Consider the following 17,910-nt stretch of genomic DNA (forward strand, 5'->3'; position numbering starts at 1 on the left):
GGCTGCTGGGCTAGCCCCTGCCCCACCACACCACGTGGCGGCTTGGCCGCGAGGATCAGACAGCGGCACATGAGACAACAGGGTGGCATGTCCTGCGGGGGGTGAAGGCTTCTTCCCTGCACAGGACATAGCAGGAGAGGCTGAGATATCTTTTTTCTGTGCTTCGTATTTGCATGTGGCAGCCTCCCTCCCCCACAGGTGCGAGGCAGTTGGGGGTTTAGCCCCCAGCTCACCACATGACTAGCCCCACCCAGTCACCATGCAGGCGGTGGGCCAGCCCCCACCCCACCATGTGCCGGCTAGGGTGTGGGGGTGGTGCTTGTAGGAGAGGCAGAGAAACATCTTTACTGTTGTTCCACTTTGCACGATGCAGCCCCCCCATCCCCCACAGGCACATGCATTTGGGGATCTAGCCCCTGCCCAACCACACCATGTGCCAGTGGTGCAGTACGGACCATCCTTTCCAGCTACCAACATGTCCTGGCCTGTAAGGGGTAAAGGCCCCCACCCCCATGGCAAATTTCATGGGCTGGCTGGCTCCTGCAAGGTAACTGCACTGTGTTAACAGGTGCCTCAGCTGGCCCAGCCCCAGCTGCATCTATCTTTTGGGCTGGCCCCTTCCTGGGCCCACCACCACAGATACTCCCCCTTCCCACTGCCTGTGGATCAGGGGAGCCACATAGACATAGCCACTGCAGTGGCCTGTTTGCTGCATTTTTACTAGGGGAAAAGAGCTCCCTGATGTGCTGCCCGGCCCCACAAAAGGTGTTTTCACCAGGGGAGAACAGGTACCTGTTAACAGGGCAGTGGCAGCTGGAGCGCATACGCCCTAATATGCAGATTGACAGCTCTGCTGTCCTCTACTGCTTCCCCAGCTCTGCCAGGCTACTGAGCTCCGGGCAGACTAGCACACAGATAGGCAGGCTCTGAGGGTGGCAATCAGCACAGCGTCCCGACTGAGCGGGAGGCTCTGGGGAAACAGCCCTGTTTCCAATGGCAGGGGACGTGAGGGCAATGCACTCTGGGATGATGTCACACCCCCACAGCCACTCTCGGCCCAGTTTTCCCCATAAGACACTGGCAAAAAACCCGAAGTGCAATGGGGCTGGAGGAACTGTGGGAGAGATGCCCACAATGCACTGCTGCAGCAGCCGAACTTAGGCAACGTAGCAGGGACACGCCAAGTCGACTTCGTGAGCAGGTGCGGACACAACTTCGACTTTATAAAATCTAGTGTTACAAAGTCGACTTTCAACTTTATTCCCCAGTGTAGAGACACCCCAGACTGAGGGGTAGACACCTCATTAACCCCCCCCCAGATTCCAGCAGAACCTGCAGCAGCACCCAGTCACTGCCCGATCTGGGCTGCCGGCAGGAACCTTCCTCTCAGGGGTGCCCTGCAGCTGCCTGGCCAGCTAAATAAAGCCCCACACAGCTGTAGAAAAGGGGATTATTGTCCCATTTAATGACTCCTCATTTCCATCGCAAACACATACACACAACACATCACAGATGCGCAGCAAAGCAAAGTGCATAGAAGGGGGCAGGAGCCAATGGCCCTTTCCTGTCCCCGAGAAGAGGCTCCCAGTACCTTGTGCGCCGTGGTGCAGGGACCACGAGAGTTCACTAAGCACAGGGGCAGCCTGGCATTCAGTCCGGTTGGCACCAATGTTTGAGAGGGGCACAGCTCCTGTTCTACTTCTGAGCAGCACGAGGGGGGTAGAGGGAGACAGGTCAAGTATACCAGGACAGAGGACGGAGGCAGTGGAGCTGGGGAGTCCCCAGCAGATAGGTCCCAGGGGACGCTGTAGTAAGGTGGGCTCCTCCCCGTCTGAACCCCAGTAAGATCCAAGTGGGGGAAGGGAACACAGAGGTGGGGAGTGGGAGGGGGACCGTGTATGTGGGTCCTCAGCTCTAGCTAACTGGTCTCATTTACAACGTGTCCTTTTCAGTTACTTCCCCACCCCCGCCCCGAGGGAGGCAAGATTGGACGAGAGCTCTGATGGTGACTCCCTGTCTCTCAGCCACAGCTCAGACACCCCTGCTCTCTGCCTTGCCAGGAGGGGGCAGGCCCTCCCGAATTATCTGATAGAGGCATCGCTTGGGAGGTCGTGATTGGGCTCCTCGGTTTCCTCATTCAGGGTTGGTTCATTGTTTGAGAGAGGTGTGAAAGCAGGAGACTTTCTGAAAGAGAACAAAGGGCAGGGGTCACGTGGGCACCGGGCTGGCTGGGACGGGGGCAGAGCTAGCAGAACTGGTACCCCTGGGGTGCTGTAGGGCCAGACGGACTCCTCAGGTGCTGGAAGGGCTGCAGCCAACAGTGGGAAATGAACATGTGGCTTTAGGTGGGTACAATCGGGCACCACTCGGGGGGCAGGGAAGTAAGTGCTGGGGACAAGGAAGAGGGGCTTTGCTTTGGCAGAGTAGGGTATGGCGGAGGGAAATGAGCGTGAGCACATTCCATCAGGGCCCAGCCCTGGGCTGCACTGACTTCATACTCCCACACAGCAGCAGCACGTCCCAGCCGATCAGTGGGGCTCTGTTCCAGGTTCTCTTTAGACAGTGACATCACCTGTCAAAGCTGACACCTGAGCAGGATTCATCTTCCATAGGCACATGGCACCAAGTTCAACTCCTGCGAGGAGTCTGCAAGGCGGTTACAGCCGATCATTCAGAGGCCCATCCAGCTGTGGCTGCCCCCACCTGCCAATGCCCTAGCGCCCACTGCTCTCCCACCACTGGGAGGAGTCAGAGCCCCTGGTCTGCGTGGGAGATGGAACAAACCTCACCCCCTTCTGCTCCAAGCGCAAGACGCGTTTCTGTGACTTTGCCTGGCCTAGCGTAAGACACAGAGCAACGTGTACATTCAACACAACGTCCCCCGCCCAACCAAAGCGCTGCTCTGTGCACGCTTCTCTCCCTGGGAGGGGGGGTGTGAACAAACAACGTAACAAACCGGCAGGTGTGATGCTTGACCTGGAAGACATTCACATGCTGCAGGGATGAACTGCAGCACCAGAACCACCCCCCAGAGCCGGCCCTGGAACCCAGGAATCCTGGCCCTCACCTGTCTCCAGACTGGGTGATGAGCCGGCGGCAGGTCTCCATCTGCACGTCCAGCCCACGCTTCATGCTGCACATTTCCATGTACTCGTGCAGGTGCCGATTCATGTCGTTCTTTGCAGTTGCAAGCTCCAGCTGCACAAGAGGGAGCAACGGGGAGCGGAACAGGGTGGTGTGACAATACCCATGCCCCAGGGGGATGCTTCCTCTGCTCCCCTCTCCTCCGACCAGGAGACACTGCTCAGCTGCACTGGCCAGTCCCAGTGTGACAGCTACAATTACCAACCCCCTCATCCCTTCGGGGGTCACCAACTATCCCTCTATCTCCCATCTCCTTACCCAACCCCCATCGTTCCCTCCCACGGTGTCCTTCTCCCACCTCAATTTGGTCGATGGTTTCCTGATATTCCTTCTCGCGGCTCTTGAAGAGTGACTCTGTGTCCTTAATCACCTTCTCCAGACAGTCATCCTGCTGCTGCGAGAGAAACGGGGTGCACGTGGTTTGGAGACAGGGCAGCCACCGGACGTCAGAAAGCCCAGAGAGAGACATCAGAGAAGGACCCACAGCAACAGAGAGAGTGAAGACAGGGCAGGGAACAAAGACAGAGACACAGGATTAGAGGTGGGTGTGTTCCCAGCTCATGCAAATCCCATTTAACAGACCACATCTACAGCCTGACCACATGCTTCCTCCACTCCGTATCTGCTTGTGCAGCTACACCTACAGACACCCGATCAGCCAGAGCTCCCCCATCTAGCAGCAGGGGATGGGGCAGACAGCTCAAGGCATTGCCCAGAGACACTGAGGATTGTGGAAGAGAGACGACAGCTCCCCTGAGATCTCAAAACATTCAACCCACCAGGGTCAAGGTCAGCAGATGGAGCACTGGTTATGTAGGGGCCTCGGCCCGTTGGACTTGTGGACCTCATCTTAAGCAGTGCAGAACGGGCTTCCTTCACACCCCCGGGGCTGAACCGTGATAGTCTCATTGACTGGTTTAAGCAAGAGAACGAGGGTTCGCTGGAGACTAGAGCGGCAGCAGATGTTACCTTCTCAGCTAGGTCAGACTCGTCTCTGCTTGCTGGGTTTGGCGGCACAACAGACAAGAGACTTGTAGGTCAGTTTGAAAGGGAGATGTGGGTGCACTTTACATAGGCAGGAGGGTGCCTCTAACTGGAAGGGGGAAGGCCACATAGGACGTAGCCGGGGGGTTGTGAATATTGCTTGTTTGAATTAGAACTTCCTGGATGACACTCGTGTCTGCATGACAGCAGGGAACTTTCCAATCCACTAGAAACAGGTATTAGGGTAGGAATCAGCATACACAGGAATGAGGGTCCCATGCTGTACCAGTGAGAGAGAAGGGCAGCTGGAAATGGGCTATGACTGGAACATGAAGCTACCGTTACCTCCCCCTGCGCCTCCGCAGCTGCAATGGCATATCCAGAGAAATCCTCCCATAGCAGCAGCGTTTCTTCCGTCTCCTCCCACGTGAGACTGTCACAGTCATCCTCAAAATCATACTCCCTCCTGGGCACAAGGAAAGCGCATGTCAGCACGAGAGGGGAACTCTCCCAGCACAGACAGCTACAAAGGGTGAGGCCTGAATGTTAATCATGGGGGAACTCCCAGTCTTGGCCTTTCCCTGCAGGAAGGTGCTGCAATGAATGCAGAAGGGCCACTGACTGTGGGGGAAGCTTTCCGTGACACCAATAGCAGGAAGAGCTGTAGGGAACAGGGCAGCAGCGCTGGCTGTGACAGAACTCATAGTGGGGCCAGTCTCAGGCTGTCCCATCAGGCGCAGGGCAGAAGTCAGACCTGGGCTGCACTCACAGCTGGTTCAACATCCTCTGCATCTCCTCGTTGATGCTCATGGCCGTGGTCTCTTCATCTTCCTCCTCGTCGGGCTTCTTGGAAGCATCGCTCTCAGACAGAGAGCTGTCCTCGTCACAGACGAGCTTCCGCTCCCGCTTCCGCCCCGCCGTGGCTGGGACCTTAATGGGAGACAAGTGCAGAGACTACAGAAACGAGGCCGGGTCCGAGGTCCAGGGGCGGGTTGTTGAGAGGAGATGACGGGAAAGGAATGGCACAGGGAGTGGGAGGGAGAGTAAGAAAGAGAAAAGGAAGAAGAGAGAGTGGGAGAGAGGGGCTCATTATGATCAGGTTAAAGATGGTGCAATGGCTAAAATGTGACTTTAGAATATTTTAAAATTAAAAACTATGCAACTGAAGATGAAATCTGTGAACCTGGTGAGAAGGTGGTTTAATAAAGAACTCAAACCTCCCCCCGCAGACAGAGGGAAACAGAAAGGCAGAAAGAGGAAGAAGAAAGAGTCTGTGTGAAAGAGACCAGTATTTACAGTCAAACCTTACAGAAAGTGTCTAACCCGTACATATTCTTAACTGAATGAAACTAACCAGCTGCTTCTGTAGGGGGCAGGGAGAGCGAGTGAGACAGGGATAGAGAGAGAGCGAGAGAGGGACAGGGACAGAGAGAAAGGCAGAGACAGAGAGAAGGGAGGGGTGGAGAGAGAAGGGGTTAGAGACAGACACTTCGCACCATGTCCCCCTCTTCTGCAGCTGCTCCCCTATTACTCAGGAGTCCCACAGCCCAATGTCTCCGTATACGGAGTGGGGCGAGTGCTCCCCACGCCTCGAGTAATGTCTGAAGCTGTCAGCCTCCTCCCCTGGTCTCTCTGCCTGCTGCTCCCCTCCCCAGTGCACGAAGCCCAGTAGGTGAACTCCCGGAACAAGGCTCACGGTGCCTGAGCCCCTCTGCAAGAGGCGGACAGGTGCTGTGGTTTCTCCCCTCGGCTAGAAGCTCCTTCCCCCCAGCGGTAGCTGCTTCACCTTGGACAGCAACAAGTGCATCTCACCTGAAACATTTTGATCATGTCCTCGCAGTTACGCTGCTGTGCCACATCGCACAGCTTGGCTGTGATGTCAATGCGCCGGCAGATATCCATGTCCACTTTCATGGCCTTCTCTTGGATCTTGGTATCCAGCTCTGTGAGGTTCTGACCCCGTTGAGATCCAGCCCAGCACACGGTGGCAGGGGGAGGAAGGAAAAAGGACAGTCAGACGAAGCATACGGAAGCCTGGCTCTGGCGCAGACCCTGGACATGGAATTTGCACAGGCACAGCAAGAGCCCTTGTGTGAGGGAGAGCATCACACCGGAGGCGTTATACTGGGGTGGGGAAGCCACGGCCCGGCAGCGTGTCTGGATCCAGGTCCCAAGGCTCAGGGCTCCCCTCCATGGCCTCCAGCCTGTGGCGGTGCTGGGAGTGCAGAGCCCCAAGCCTTGTGGGCTGTATCAGGTAAGCTGGGGCCAGATCCAGACTGTGGGCTCTGCTGGGGGCCAGGCAGCAGCTCCAGACACTGCTGCCACCCGCTGCTGTGCCTCCAGCCGAGGGAAGGGGAGGGGAAACAACAGCAGCCGCAGCAGCGCTGCCCCAAGGCTTCATACCATTGCTGCGATTGGCTGGAAATTCCAGCCAATCAGAGCAGCAGGAGAGGGGGGTGCACAGCCATGCAGACCCAGGGGAGGACAGGTAAGTGCACCCCAGTCGCCCAGACTCTGCACCCCTCAACTGCTCCTGTGTCACCTCTCCGCACTCCCTTCCTGCACCCTCCCTCCTACCCTGACTCCCCACCCACACCCTGCTCCTACCCCCTTCCTCCCAGACCCCTCACCCTGACCCTTCCCAACCCCATGCCCCAAACCCTCCTGCACCCCCTCCCACCCAGATTCCTCACCTGCAGCCACTCCTGTACTCCTTCCTGCCCAGGTTACTCAGCACTAGCCCAGTCCCGCACCCTCCCGACCGCCCAGACCCTCCTACAGTCAGGGGCCACATCCGTCAGTTCTCTCTTCTGTGCCTCCCGTCTGATCTGTCTACAGGCTAGTGGCCCCTGACCTGGCAAAGGTTCCTGCCCTGCTTTACGCCCAGGCCAAGCACTGTCCCGGCAATGCCGAGGGAGCTCACGCTGGAGGCCTTCCCCTGTGCACTCAGGTGGGCAATGCCGCGTCACCCTGCGGACATTCCCACAAGGAAACGCACGGCAGTTCGCCGAGCCCTGGGACGGGGTCACAGCGTCCTGGCCGCTGGCTGAGGGCGTGTGTGGGGTGGGCAGGGGAACTCACATTGCTCATGAGTCCCTTGAAGACGACCAGCTCTGCCTTCAGCTGCTCCACCTTCAGGGCCAGCTCCTCCTGGCACGCCTCAGCCTCCTGGGCCTCCTGCGCAGGGGAGAAAGGGAAACGCTGGAGTCAGCGCCAGGGAAATGAGGCGGAGGCCCGGGGCAGGGTGGATGGGTCCCTCACCTCATGCAGCTCAGTCACTTGGTCCTGCAGCTGAACACGCACAGTATACTCCTCTTCCCACCTAGCGAGACAAACGTGCCAATTACACCCTGCACCCCCCCCCAGCCCCAGCGCCCTCTGCTGGGCAGGACAAGGCTGGCAGCTGCAGGCTGCCTTCCTCACCACTGACCCGCGGCGCTGGGGACCCACTCCAGCCATGCACGGGGTGTTGGCAGCAGAGGAGAGAATTTGCTCTGGAATTTGCTGCCCTGCCTTCCCAGACAGCTACAGCTGTTGGAGCCATGTCACGCCTCCCACAGGCTCCACTGGTCTCGCTCAGAATTCACCAGCTGCCTGTGCAGGGACCTCAGGGCACCCACCGCAAACTACATGGAGCAGCTGAAACACGCTCCCCCCCCAGGCCCAGATTAGCTCAACTGGCAGAGGTAGCTCATTGCCCTCCCCCTCCCCCACTGTGCCCACTCGGAAACGCGGCCTCCCGCCGGGGTTCTGCTATACTGGCAGCAGCAGCTGTTGGCCTGTACTGGGCACTGAGGGGCTGCAACAACCTGTCCTGTGCTTTGTGTTGATCTGCTGTGTGGGAGAGCGAAGCTCTGGAAAGGCTCCTCTACCCGAGGCTGGAATGGGTGGTGACGGTCTAAGCCGTGTGGCGTCACAGGCTGTGCTGTAATCCCCCGTCCTGCACAGCGTGCTGAGGAGCACTGAACCGGGCTGTTTTCAGCTAGTTTGCATTACTTATTCACAGGTTACACTGCACCTGGCCTGGCCGTGCTGGATTTCGACAGGTTGTTCTATACTTAGGCTGAATTGCATTGCCAAAGAATGCGACATTACGCTGTCCTACTCTGCAGCATGCTGGCCATGCTGCAACTACTGCATGGTGACCAGCGGTTTTAGGACGGTTGGGTTGTAGCCCGTCACAGCACAATACTCTAAGCTGCATTTCCTCACCGAGCAGCGCGCTACACTGCATCGTGGGGTCCATTTGTGTGTCGTATTGCAATACGTCGATCCATGCTTGGCTCTATTCTGCTGGGCTAATTAACTGCCTCCCTACATGCAAAGCTCACATTAGGGATGTTAACACGTAGCCAGTTAACCAATAACCTCACCCTAAATAGATGAGGCTTACCGGTTACTGTTCATCAGCCCCCCAGCTCCATGAGGCCATCGTGAGTGGGAGGGGGAGGTGCTCCAGCATGGCCAGAACAGCCCCTGCACGCAGCCTCCCCAGCTGCCTCTCCCTGTTTAATCGGTTAATGGGTTAAACCTAACGTTTAACCAGTAAAACAGAATTTGACATCCCTAGCTTAATTGGGACCCGCGTACTTTATTGGCCCCTACTCTATTGTGTTGAAAAGAGCAGCCCTAGGCTGTTGGTATTCCACTTCCAGCTACTCCGGGGGAGTGGAATTTTCTCATTGGGAAGGACACTCAACTGAAGTGCCAACTCTCACAATTTTATCATGATTCTTGCAATCTCTGGTGTTCTTCTTAAAGCCTCAATCCCTAGAGCTGTAGGATGACAGGAGAATCTCAGCTTTCACTGTCAGCAAAGTACATTTCTAGTGCTCATGGCTGGGCAGAAAAGTTTGGCAAATATGAATCCTAAAAGCTCAGAAACCAGACAGCAAATAAACAGAATCCCATTTTTATTACCTCATGATTTCTAAGCCAATCTCCTGTGGCTGGCGCCTGACTCATAGCTTTGGAGCACTTCAAGTTGGCAATACTGCTCACTGTTAGAAAATGCCCAGCCCTAAGGCTGCATGCAGGCCTGTTTTAAATAACCCCAGATCGCTCTCCTAAACAGACAGCCCATCCTCCATCAGCGGGATAAGACGCCACTAGGGCTCCTCTTATTGTGATGGGGAGCACAGGAAAGAGGGGAGCAGAAAAAGACACAGGCAGGACGTATCTTACATGGGAACTGATCAAGCTAGATTTTCACTTCTGAGTAGAAAAATGCGTTCCCTGATATAATTTCAATCCCTCTTCCTCCTCCTTCTCCCTCCAGAGCTGGTTTGCCGTGATCTCTGGCTGTCTTGCCATCGCTCCCTGCTTCCTCAGCCCTGTCTGTACTAGGAAAGTGACCCATTACTGGAACTGTTTTTAAGCAGCGATTCCCCTGAACCCTTATGGAAAATGGGCTAGGTGCTCATGTAGAACAGAGCGAGATTGCAACACTGGCTCAGAAGATGACGATGATAATTGGCAAAAGCAATAATCCTGTGTGCCCTCTCCATCCTCCACCATCCTGCTTACTCTTTCCCCGGCATGCTCACACTCTCTCCTCCTCTCAGCTACGCGATCATTCCTATCTGCAATGCACCATTCCTAATAATAACCTCCCTGAGCCACTTCCCCCACGCAGTCCCAACGAGCCAAGAGGCTCCAGCCAGCATCCCGGATGCTCCTGGTGTGACCTCTGCTCACCCCCACCTCCAACAAATTCCCCCTGGGGCACCAAGGCCTTTCCCTTGTATGCAGTTTAAGTACACACACACCTCACTCCAGCACTGCCGTAGCCCAGTAACCTGCCAGAACACCAGAAACCATGAGGGGAGGAATAGTAACAGAGAGGGAGCCGGGTTAGCCTGTATTCTAGCAAAACAAACCAGCAGTCACGTAGCACTTTCAAGACTAACAAAATGATTTACTCGGTGATGAGCTTCCGTGGGGCAGACCCACTTCTTCAGATCTATAGAATTTCCAGTCCAGACCCAGGAAGACAGAAGGCCTGGGAGACCCTCAGCCCCATACAGACCAGGCAACACTAAGGTCAGCATTTCCAACCACCCCTTCCCAGGCTAAGGACAATACCCAGCCCCTTTAGCCCTCCCAGTCTCATCACACTATGGCCGTGTCTACACTAGCCCCAAACTTCGAAATGGCCACGCAAATGGCCATTTTGAAGTTTACTAATGAAGCGCTGAAATGCATATTCAGCGCTCCATTAGCATGCGGGCAGCTGCAGCACTTCGAAATTGACGCGCCTCGCCGCCACGCGGCTCGTCCCCACAGGGCTCCTTTTCGAAAGGACCCCGCCTACTTCGAAGTCCCCTTATTCCTATGAGCAGATGGGAATAAGGGGACTTCGAAGTAGGCGGGGTCCTTTCGAAAAGGAGCCCCCTCAGGACGAGCCACGCGGTGGCGAGGCGCGTCAATTTCGAAGTGCCGCAGCCGCCCGCATGCTAACGAAGCGCTGAATATGCATTTCAGCGCTTCATTAGTAAACTGCGAAATGGCCATTTGCATGGCCATTTCGAAGTCTGGGGCTAGTGTAGACACGGCCTATGAGGACAGCAATATGGAAATAAAAATGTAACCTGTCTTTCAAATTTCCACTACCTAAGTGCCTTTTTATCACCATATTTTGTGGTGTCATTAGTGGGAAAAGTTAAGTTTGTTTGGGTGTTTTGAACTATGTACTTCCAACATTAACATGTATACATGACACTTCTAAGTCTGTGAAAGTGTGGGTTTCCTGGGTTTGTAATACAAAGCTTGGGGATAATCATGTCATCTCTGTGATTTAGTTTATCTTAAATTAATTATGTGGACTCTCCACCTCAACAACATCTTACCATAGTTTGTCTGGGAACATATATATGCACTTGGGAGAAAGGGATGTGACTGGGCTCCCAGCTGCATGACCCTTGGAGGTCTGCACGCATTTTTTGCCCCCCTAATATCACTGACCCATCATTGAATTTTATCCACTGCAAGCGTGGGTACCACCCACCCAATTTCTTGTTGATGCACTTCCTGCCCATATGCCCAATCCCCTGAAAACTGTGCCCTGCTTCACAGCTCTGCACATTTGAGAAGAAACTCTCCTCATCGCACTGGTCGTAGCTCAGCACTGTTTGGGGCTTCTTTAGCCAAGGCGCAGATACTCAGCACTGCCCCATGCCCTTCCCGAATTCAACGGTTTCATTCCCAAAACTTAAAACTATTCACAACCCAGGAAATACTAAATTAGCAACACCTTTTCCTATGAACCACAACCATAGCTCTATCCTTATTGGGATGGCAATGGGAACAAGGAATTCCCCGGTTCTGCAGCACTGAAATTTAGGGAATTCGACTCTTAATGAAGAACATGAGGGGCCCAAGGCCATGCTGATCACCTACAGCCTGAATGCCACTGTGCATACCAACTTCCCCTGGTTTTGAGAAAAGCGAGAAGCCATGGCTGAAGAGAAATTTTACAGCAGGGAATGGGGATATGGTCTTGGGCACACCTTGGCATTCCTCAGGCATTAGCTCCCGTCTCCTCCTAGCCTCCAGCAGGGTCAGAAGGCCAGTGAGAGGGAAGAAGCAGGTAATGGAGGTGCCTTGAGAAAATGAGTGAACAGCTAACAACTGTGCAGTGTGTGCGAGAGGGGTGGGGGAAGAATTTCTAAAGTCTGGTTGATGCCCATGTAGCAGGAAGGGTCTCTGCTGCCTGACCCCCGTCCCCAGATTGGGAAATGGGGAATCCCAGGGCAGGAAGTCTTTCCCCTTGGTGTGGGAGAAGGGAATGGGAAAAGCAGAACCCCCACAACATCCCCCTGCTTCCAGTCAGGACCACAGGAGGTTCACTGCTGCAGCTGCACATCTCAGAAGGTTACTCATGCAGGGAAGGGGGTCGTGAGGCTCCTCTTTCTCCCATTCCTGCTAGTCCAGGAAAACTACGTAAAAATATATTACATCAAGCATGCCACTGGTCCCCACGCCTGCAGCGTCTCTAACCTGTCTCCTCCCAACATACCTACAGAATCGCCTATACAGCGTAGGTGACGCAACTAGGAGTGCCGTGAAGTGGTTTCCAACATATACAGGGTTTCCAGTTGGGTTCAACAGCTCTCAGCACCCCCACTCGGAAAACTGTTCCAGGGATCCTGTTACACATTGCCCCTCCCAGGGCTTGGGTGAACGTGGGACTCCTCCAAAGCCTCTGAAGCTCTTTAGCATCAAACCAGCTAAAATGAGCTTGAACTGCGAACAAGCCGAAACAGGCTGGTCACACATCTGAAGAGCCACACAGCTCAAAACTTAGACCCTCAATGGTATTGATACCCCTAACTCCCACTGAAATCACTGGGATTTAGGCCCTTAAATACGTTTCAGAATTTGGGTTTAAGTGACTTGGCTAAGGAACTCAGGAAATCTGTAGCAAAGCTCAGTACTAAACACGAGGTCTCCTGATTCCTTCTTCGGGCTTCAGGGGTGGGCTAAGAACCAAAAACACCTCAGAAAGATGACCCGCTCCAGATGTACGGTGCAAGTGACTGCTAACCACCACATAACCAGTCTGTGGAAAGACTTCAAGAACAGAAGCCAGTTCTCTGGGTCCGACTCTCCATTGCCTTAACATGACCATAAGACCATTGCGTTTCTTCTTATAGTTTGTGCATCTTTCACAACTGTAGCCATTACACTGACATTCCAGCCAGTGTGACTGTAGCTCTGTTACCTGGTCTGTACAAAGGCGGCTGCCTGCCCCTGGGAAATAGCTTTAAGCCTGCGCTTCTTAACAACAATAGGCACCAAGTGCACAGAAAAGTAATACTGGCAGTCCATAAGAGACGAACTCCCAAGCATCCATTTCCTAGTTTAGTGACACTTTCCTTGAGTTCCCTCTCAGTTCTGTTCCAGAATTTGAAGTGGGTCTTTCCCACAAAAGCTCATTACCTAATAAATAATAGTTTAGTCTTTAAGGTGCTACAGGACTGCTTGGTTTGTTTTCCTCCAACTATCAGGTATTTCATAAACAGTTCCCTCTTGTTCCGTACATAGGTCAGAGTCACAGCATTTCAGTATCTTGCTGCACAAAGACAATAAATAATCAGGTTTTCTTTTTATTATATTATTGGGAGAGTGGCAGGGAGGTATAGCTCAGTGGTTTGAGTAAGTGGTTTGCTAAATTCAGTGTTGTGAGTTCAACCGTATAAGGGGCCATTTAGGGAACTGGGCTTAAAAAAGAGTTTGGTCCTGCCAAGAAGGCAAGGGACCGGACTCCATGACTTTCTAAGGTCCCTTCCAGCTCTATGAGATGTGTATCTCCGTATATGTTACTTAACTCTTGGCACTTAAGAACCAGGGTTTAACACGGGCAGCTCAGAACTCTGTGTTTTATGTAAATAGGGCCATAGTTTTCCCCTTTCAATTAAAGAATCCCCCAAAAGCATCGCAAACAATTAAACCAAAAACAAACAAAATCACGTCACTTGACTGTGGGGGAAGAGGAGAAAGATTACCGTCCCTGGGTCCTTTAGCCAAGTTACCTCAGATCTGCACCCAGCTCTACTTCACACCCTGAATTGAGACTTACTTGTTTTCAGTCTGATCTTGTTATATGTGGGCTTCAGAGCAGTTTAAAACTTAAATTTAAAGTGAAGTTTTAAACTGAAGTGTGCCACTTAACTACTGTAAAACAAGAACTTCCCAATGATATTAAAAGGCTGCACAAGAACTTTGAGCACAAGCCAACTGCTAGCTCATGGGGATTCAGGGGAAACTTTCCTTGGGACAGGTTATCCCATCACTGCCTCAGCAGGAGTTCCTACCCCTGAAACAGTTGGTGCTGGGATTACTAGCACTACATAGGCTACAGGCTATAGGCTATGCTTTGTGTGAGGTTCAGAGAGGAAGGACGAGGAGAAATTGGGTTAGGTGGCCAACAGATTGTTCTACAACGGATTTTTTATGTCCCTTCCTCTTTGATACTGTATTAGCACAGCCAGTCTTGGAGTCTCTCTCTTTATCCTGACTTTCAAACTGCATCTTCTCCCTGACTCCCACTCAACTCACCTCCCTGCTCATTTCCCTTGCAAGCCCAATCTCCTTATGTGCCGTATCATCTCACTCATTGCTAACTCATTTTCTGACAGCCCCCCACTGCTGGAGTCACGTTAATTCAGCAGAATCTCAACTTTGATTAACCAAAAAAAAAAAAAAAAAAAAAACTTTCAGCCCCTCCCTGGTGCATTTAAAAGATGAAAAATGTCACCTTAATGCACCATGACTGCTCAAAAGCCAGAAGGTAAACAAAGCGAGACCGGCACGTATCATTTTTAACATTTCTGTGATTTGTTTCTTGATCTCATGAACTCTGGGGCCAGACTAGTGATTTTGAGTACTCGGAATCTAATCTACATGCACCCATGTCCCTTTGCCCCCATGTCACTGCCTCTGCTCTCTCACCTGCGCTAGTGGCCCCCCCCGTTCACCACTGTCCTCTCTACCTATTGCTGTATTCATACCTCTGCTGCCCAGCTCCCTGCCCTCAGGGGCACTTCCATGTCTCCCAGTTGGCCTGGGGCTGCCAGGCCACTAGCCCACTGCCCCCTTTCTCCCCCCTGGGCTGGATTCCCCCTGCTCCTTTCTCACCTGCGTTTGTACTCGTCACGCTCCCGCTTCACCTTGGCCAAGACGTTGTAGAGGGCCCGGATCTCGGGGGTGATGGTGTCGATCTGCACGCCAACCCCGTCGGGGTGAACCCACGAGACCCCCGGCCCCTGGAGCAGGGTGGTCTCCGGGCCCGGGCCCAGGCGACGCGCTTGCGAGAAGGACCAGATGGTGCCAGGCATGAAGCGGGAGGAGGAGGAAAAGGCGCTGCCAGACAAGGGGGGCGCCTGGCAGGAGGGTGCGAAGGGCCCCCCGGGGTGGCAGCTGGGAGAGCCCAACCCCCGGGAGGGGACGCACAGCCCCGCCGGCCGGGGGCTGCCCAGGGCGAGCCCCAGGGGGCGAATGGGGCTGACGAAACTGGTCTGCACCGCCTGATCCCGGCGCTGCACCCCCCGCTGCCGGCTTCCCCCCTCCTCCAGCGCCTGCTGCAGCTGCTTCTCCAGCTGGCGGTTCCTGCGCTCCAGCTCGTGCACCTTGGCCAGGAAGCAGCGGAACCGCAGGTTGAGGGTCTTCAGCACGCTGATGTTGGAGCCCAGGTCGTTGCGCAGGGCCATGGCGGCCGGGGGCGCGGGGAAGGGGGGCGCTGCCGGCGCGGGGCCCAGCTCGCCGCCGAAGAAGTCGCCCAGCGGCGCCGAGGGCAGCGGCGGCGGCGGCGGCTCGGGCTCGGCCAGGCCCTGCTGCTCCTGCTGCAGGAGGAAGAGGTTGGGCCCGAAGAGCGGGTTCATGGCCGCGGCGGGCCGGAGCCGGGCGCGGAGCGGGGCCAGGGGCCAATCAGGGCCCGGCCGGCGGCGGGGAGCGCGAGAAGGAGGGGCCGGGCGGCTGCCGCCGCACCGGAGCGGGGGGGATGCAGCAGGCGCGGGCGGGCTGCGGCCGGCGGGGCGAGGAGATGCTCCGCCAGGCGAGGGCCGGGGGCGGAGTCCGTCGCCGCCGCTGGCTCCACCCCGCGCAGCCCCGCCGGCCTCTGAGCCGGGTCCGCCTGCGCCGCGAGGCCGGCAGGGGGCAGCCGCGAGCCGACTTGCGCCTTCCGACGCCCGCCCCGCCATGCGGGGGAGCCTCGTCCCCTTCCTCACCCGCCCGCGCGGCCGCAGCCGGTCCCGCCCCCCCGGCGCGATTCCGCCCGGCGCCGCTCGCCTGTGCAGTGACCCGCTGCCGCTCCTCGGCCCTATCCCCCGCCCTTAACAGACCGGCCCTGGGAGGAGCGAGGCCGCGGCGGCTACGTCCGGCTCTGCCGCTGCATTGCTGGGGGAGCTTGGGAGCGCCCCTTTGTCTGGGTCAGCTCGGTTTCCCCAGCTGCGAAGTGGGGATCCAGGCTTCGGGAACGGGGCCGCGCGCGTTCTTCGCCCGCAGACCCCCCTGTCACACAGAGACACCAGGAGTGGTGCTCATGAACTGAACCACTATTCCTTCTTTACTCCCTGCTACCGCACAAGCCCCGTCTTCCTTCACTGCATCCTGCTCAGACACCGCCCCGAGGACGAGTGTTTTCCTCGTGTATCAGAGAGGGAGGCGAGTTAGTCTGTAGCTTCAAAAGCAACAAGAAGTCTTGCGGCACCTTATAGACTAACCGAGATTTTGGAGCATAAGCTCCAAAATCTCGGTTAGTCTATAAGGTGCCGCAAGACTTCTTGTTATTTCCTCAGGGACTTTTCGGCAGCTCTTATGGCTATAGTATGCAAAAACTTCACCAACGTTACAGCACTGCTGTGAGCTGAAGGGATTTTATCCCCTGTTGGACAAACAGGAGCCTGAGAGGTTAAGGTCAGAAGTGCCCACTAATGTTGATAATTTTTCACAGTGCTTAAAGGCTGCACAATTCAAAAGCCAACATTTTTGCAAATGAGTCCCAGAAGGTGAGGCGCACACAATTAGCAGCCACTTGTGAAAAATCAGATTACTGTGAGGTGCCCAGCAGCATGGAGGCCAGACAAAACTGTCCAGGGCAGCATTCCACTGCCTACCACGAGATCATCTTCCTTCTGTCCTTTTCCTTCTTCACACGCATAATTTCTGCAACAAATGAGAGCGGATTCTGCAGACAGCAGTCTCCCTCACCCTGCAGAACAGTTCCATTGTGTGTACTAAATAAGACAGTGGTACTTCTAGGAAGAACAGTAGGTGATCACAGACTGTACCACACTGCAGCAGCCTAAAAGTGGGGTTAAAGTCACACAGGCAACTTTAATTATGTCCCTTCTTAATTTAGGATTCCTAAGTTTGTAGCCTTAACAATATTCTTTTAATGTATCATCTGCTTCAGTTGACTAGTTTGTTTATTTGTCCATTTGCTCTGACATTTTATTTTGCAACTTCATGCTCTGAAAGATCATCAGCATTATTACCATAAAACAGCAGGTATCTTGCAACATCCTCTGTGGTGAGGACTGAGCCAAAGAAAGCACATGCATTTCCGCAATGTCTTCATCCCAGCGCAGCTGGCCCCTGTAAATGATGCAGATCTGCCATGTTTGGGGCAAGCAGAACACATACCATTGAGAGAACAGGGCAGCAATTGTGAGCTACTAGGGAGACCTTGCTGAGCTAAGGCAGGCAGTTTAGTCAGTCTTTGTGGCACGCTACAGAGTTCTCTGCAAGCCCTTTTGGGGAAAGGTGAGATTTTCACAGGGACTCAGGAAAAGGGCGAGCCTGCCAGAGTAATCAGGAGATGAAGAGGGCTACAGCTTAGGAAGCCAGTGAATAGGATGGCTCGCTAGAGAGCCAAGGCCACAGCACATGGCAGAGGGCCCTGCCTGCAGGCTGTGTGAAGCTGAAACGGGAAGGAGTAGCAGTGAGGGACACAAGCTACATTAGAGAGCTGCTGAGGGACATTAGAGGGCTGTGTGATTTACTCTCTGGACTCTGGCTATGGGACATGGTTTAACATGCATGGGAGCGAGCGGCTTCTGAAGTAACCCGCTCAGGTCGATTTGTACACAAAAACGTTTGGTGACAAGTGTCAGAAGTAGTCGTGTTGTTCTCGAAGCTACAGACTAAGAAGTCGTCCAGTGGCACCTTATAAACTAACAGCTATTTTGGAGCAGAAGCTTTTGTGGGCAAAGACCCGCTTCATCAGATGCATGAGTGGGGGGGTGATTTCAGAGGGGTATTTAAAGAGTGGGGTCCCAGTAA

The 17,910-nt window shown here is 54.6% G+C and overlaps 1 protein-coding gene across 5 annotated transcripts; it reads right to left on the bottom strand.

The window, feature by feature from the left end:
- Nucleotides 1-1,443: 1,443 nt before the first annotated feature.
- IFFO1 (intermediate filament family orphan 1) lies at nucleotides 1,444-15,726 on the bottom strand. 5 transcript variants are annotated; one of them, XM_075001336.1, is made up of 9 exons: nucleotides 14,767-15,722; nucleotides 7,390-7,450; nucleotides 7,210-7,305; nucleotides 5,941-6,081; nucleotides 4,898-5,082; nucleotides 4,474-4,594; nucleotides 3,443-3,535; nucleotides 3,068-3,198; nucleotides 1,444-2,184 (listed from the first exon to the last, which is right to left on the bottom strand). In XM_075001336.1, exons 1-9 carry the CDS (start codon nucleotides 15,507-15,509, stop codon nucleotides 2,082-2,084), a joined length of 1,674 nt encoding a protein of 557 aa, XP_074857437.1. In that variant the 5' UTR covers nucleotides 15,510-15,722; the 3' UTR covers nucleotides 1,444-2,081. The 5 variants fall into 5 exon arrangements, with proteins under 5 accessions (XP_074857437.1, XP_074857464.1, XP_074857428.1 ...); XM_075001363.1 differs by having other exon boundaries at nucleotides 4,898-5,058; nucleotides 14,767-15,721; XM_075001327.1 differs by having other exon boundaries at nucleotides 3,443-3,538; nucleotides 14,767-15,721.
- Nucleotides 15,727-17,910: the final 2,184 nt, after the last annotated feature.

The sequence above is a fragment of the Carettochelys insculpta genome, chromosome 1 (assembly GCF_033958435.1).
Source record: "Carettochelys insculpta isolate YL-2023 chromosome 1, ASM3395843v1, whole genome shotgun sequence".
Classification (NCBI taxonomy): domain Eukaryota; kingdom Metazoa; phylum Chordata; order Testudines; family Carettochelyidae; genus Carettochelys; species Carettochelys insculpta.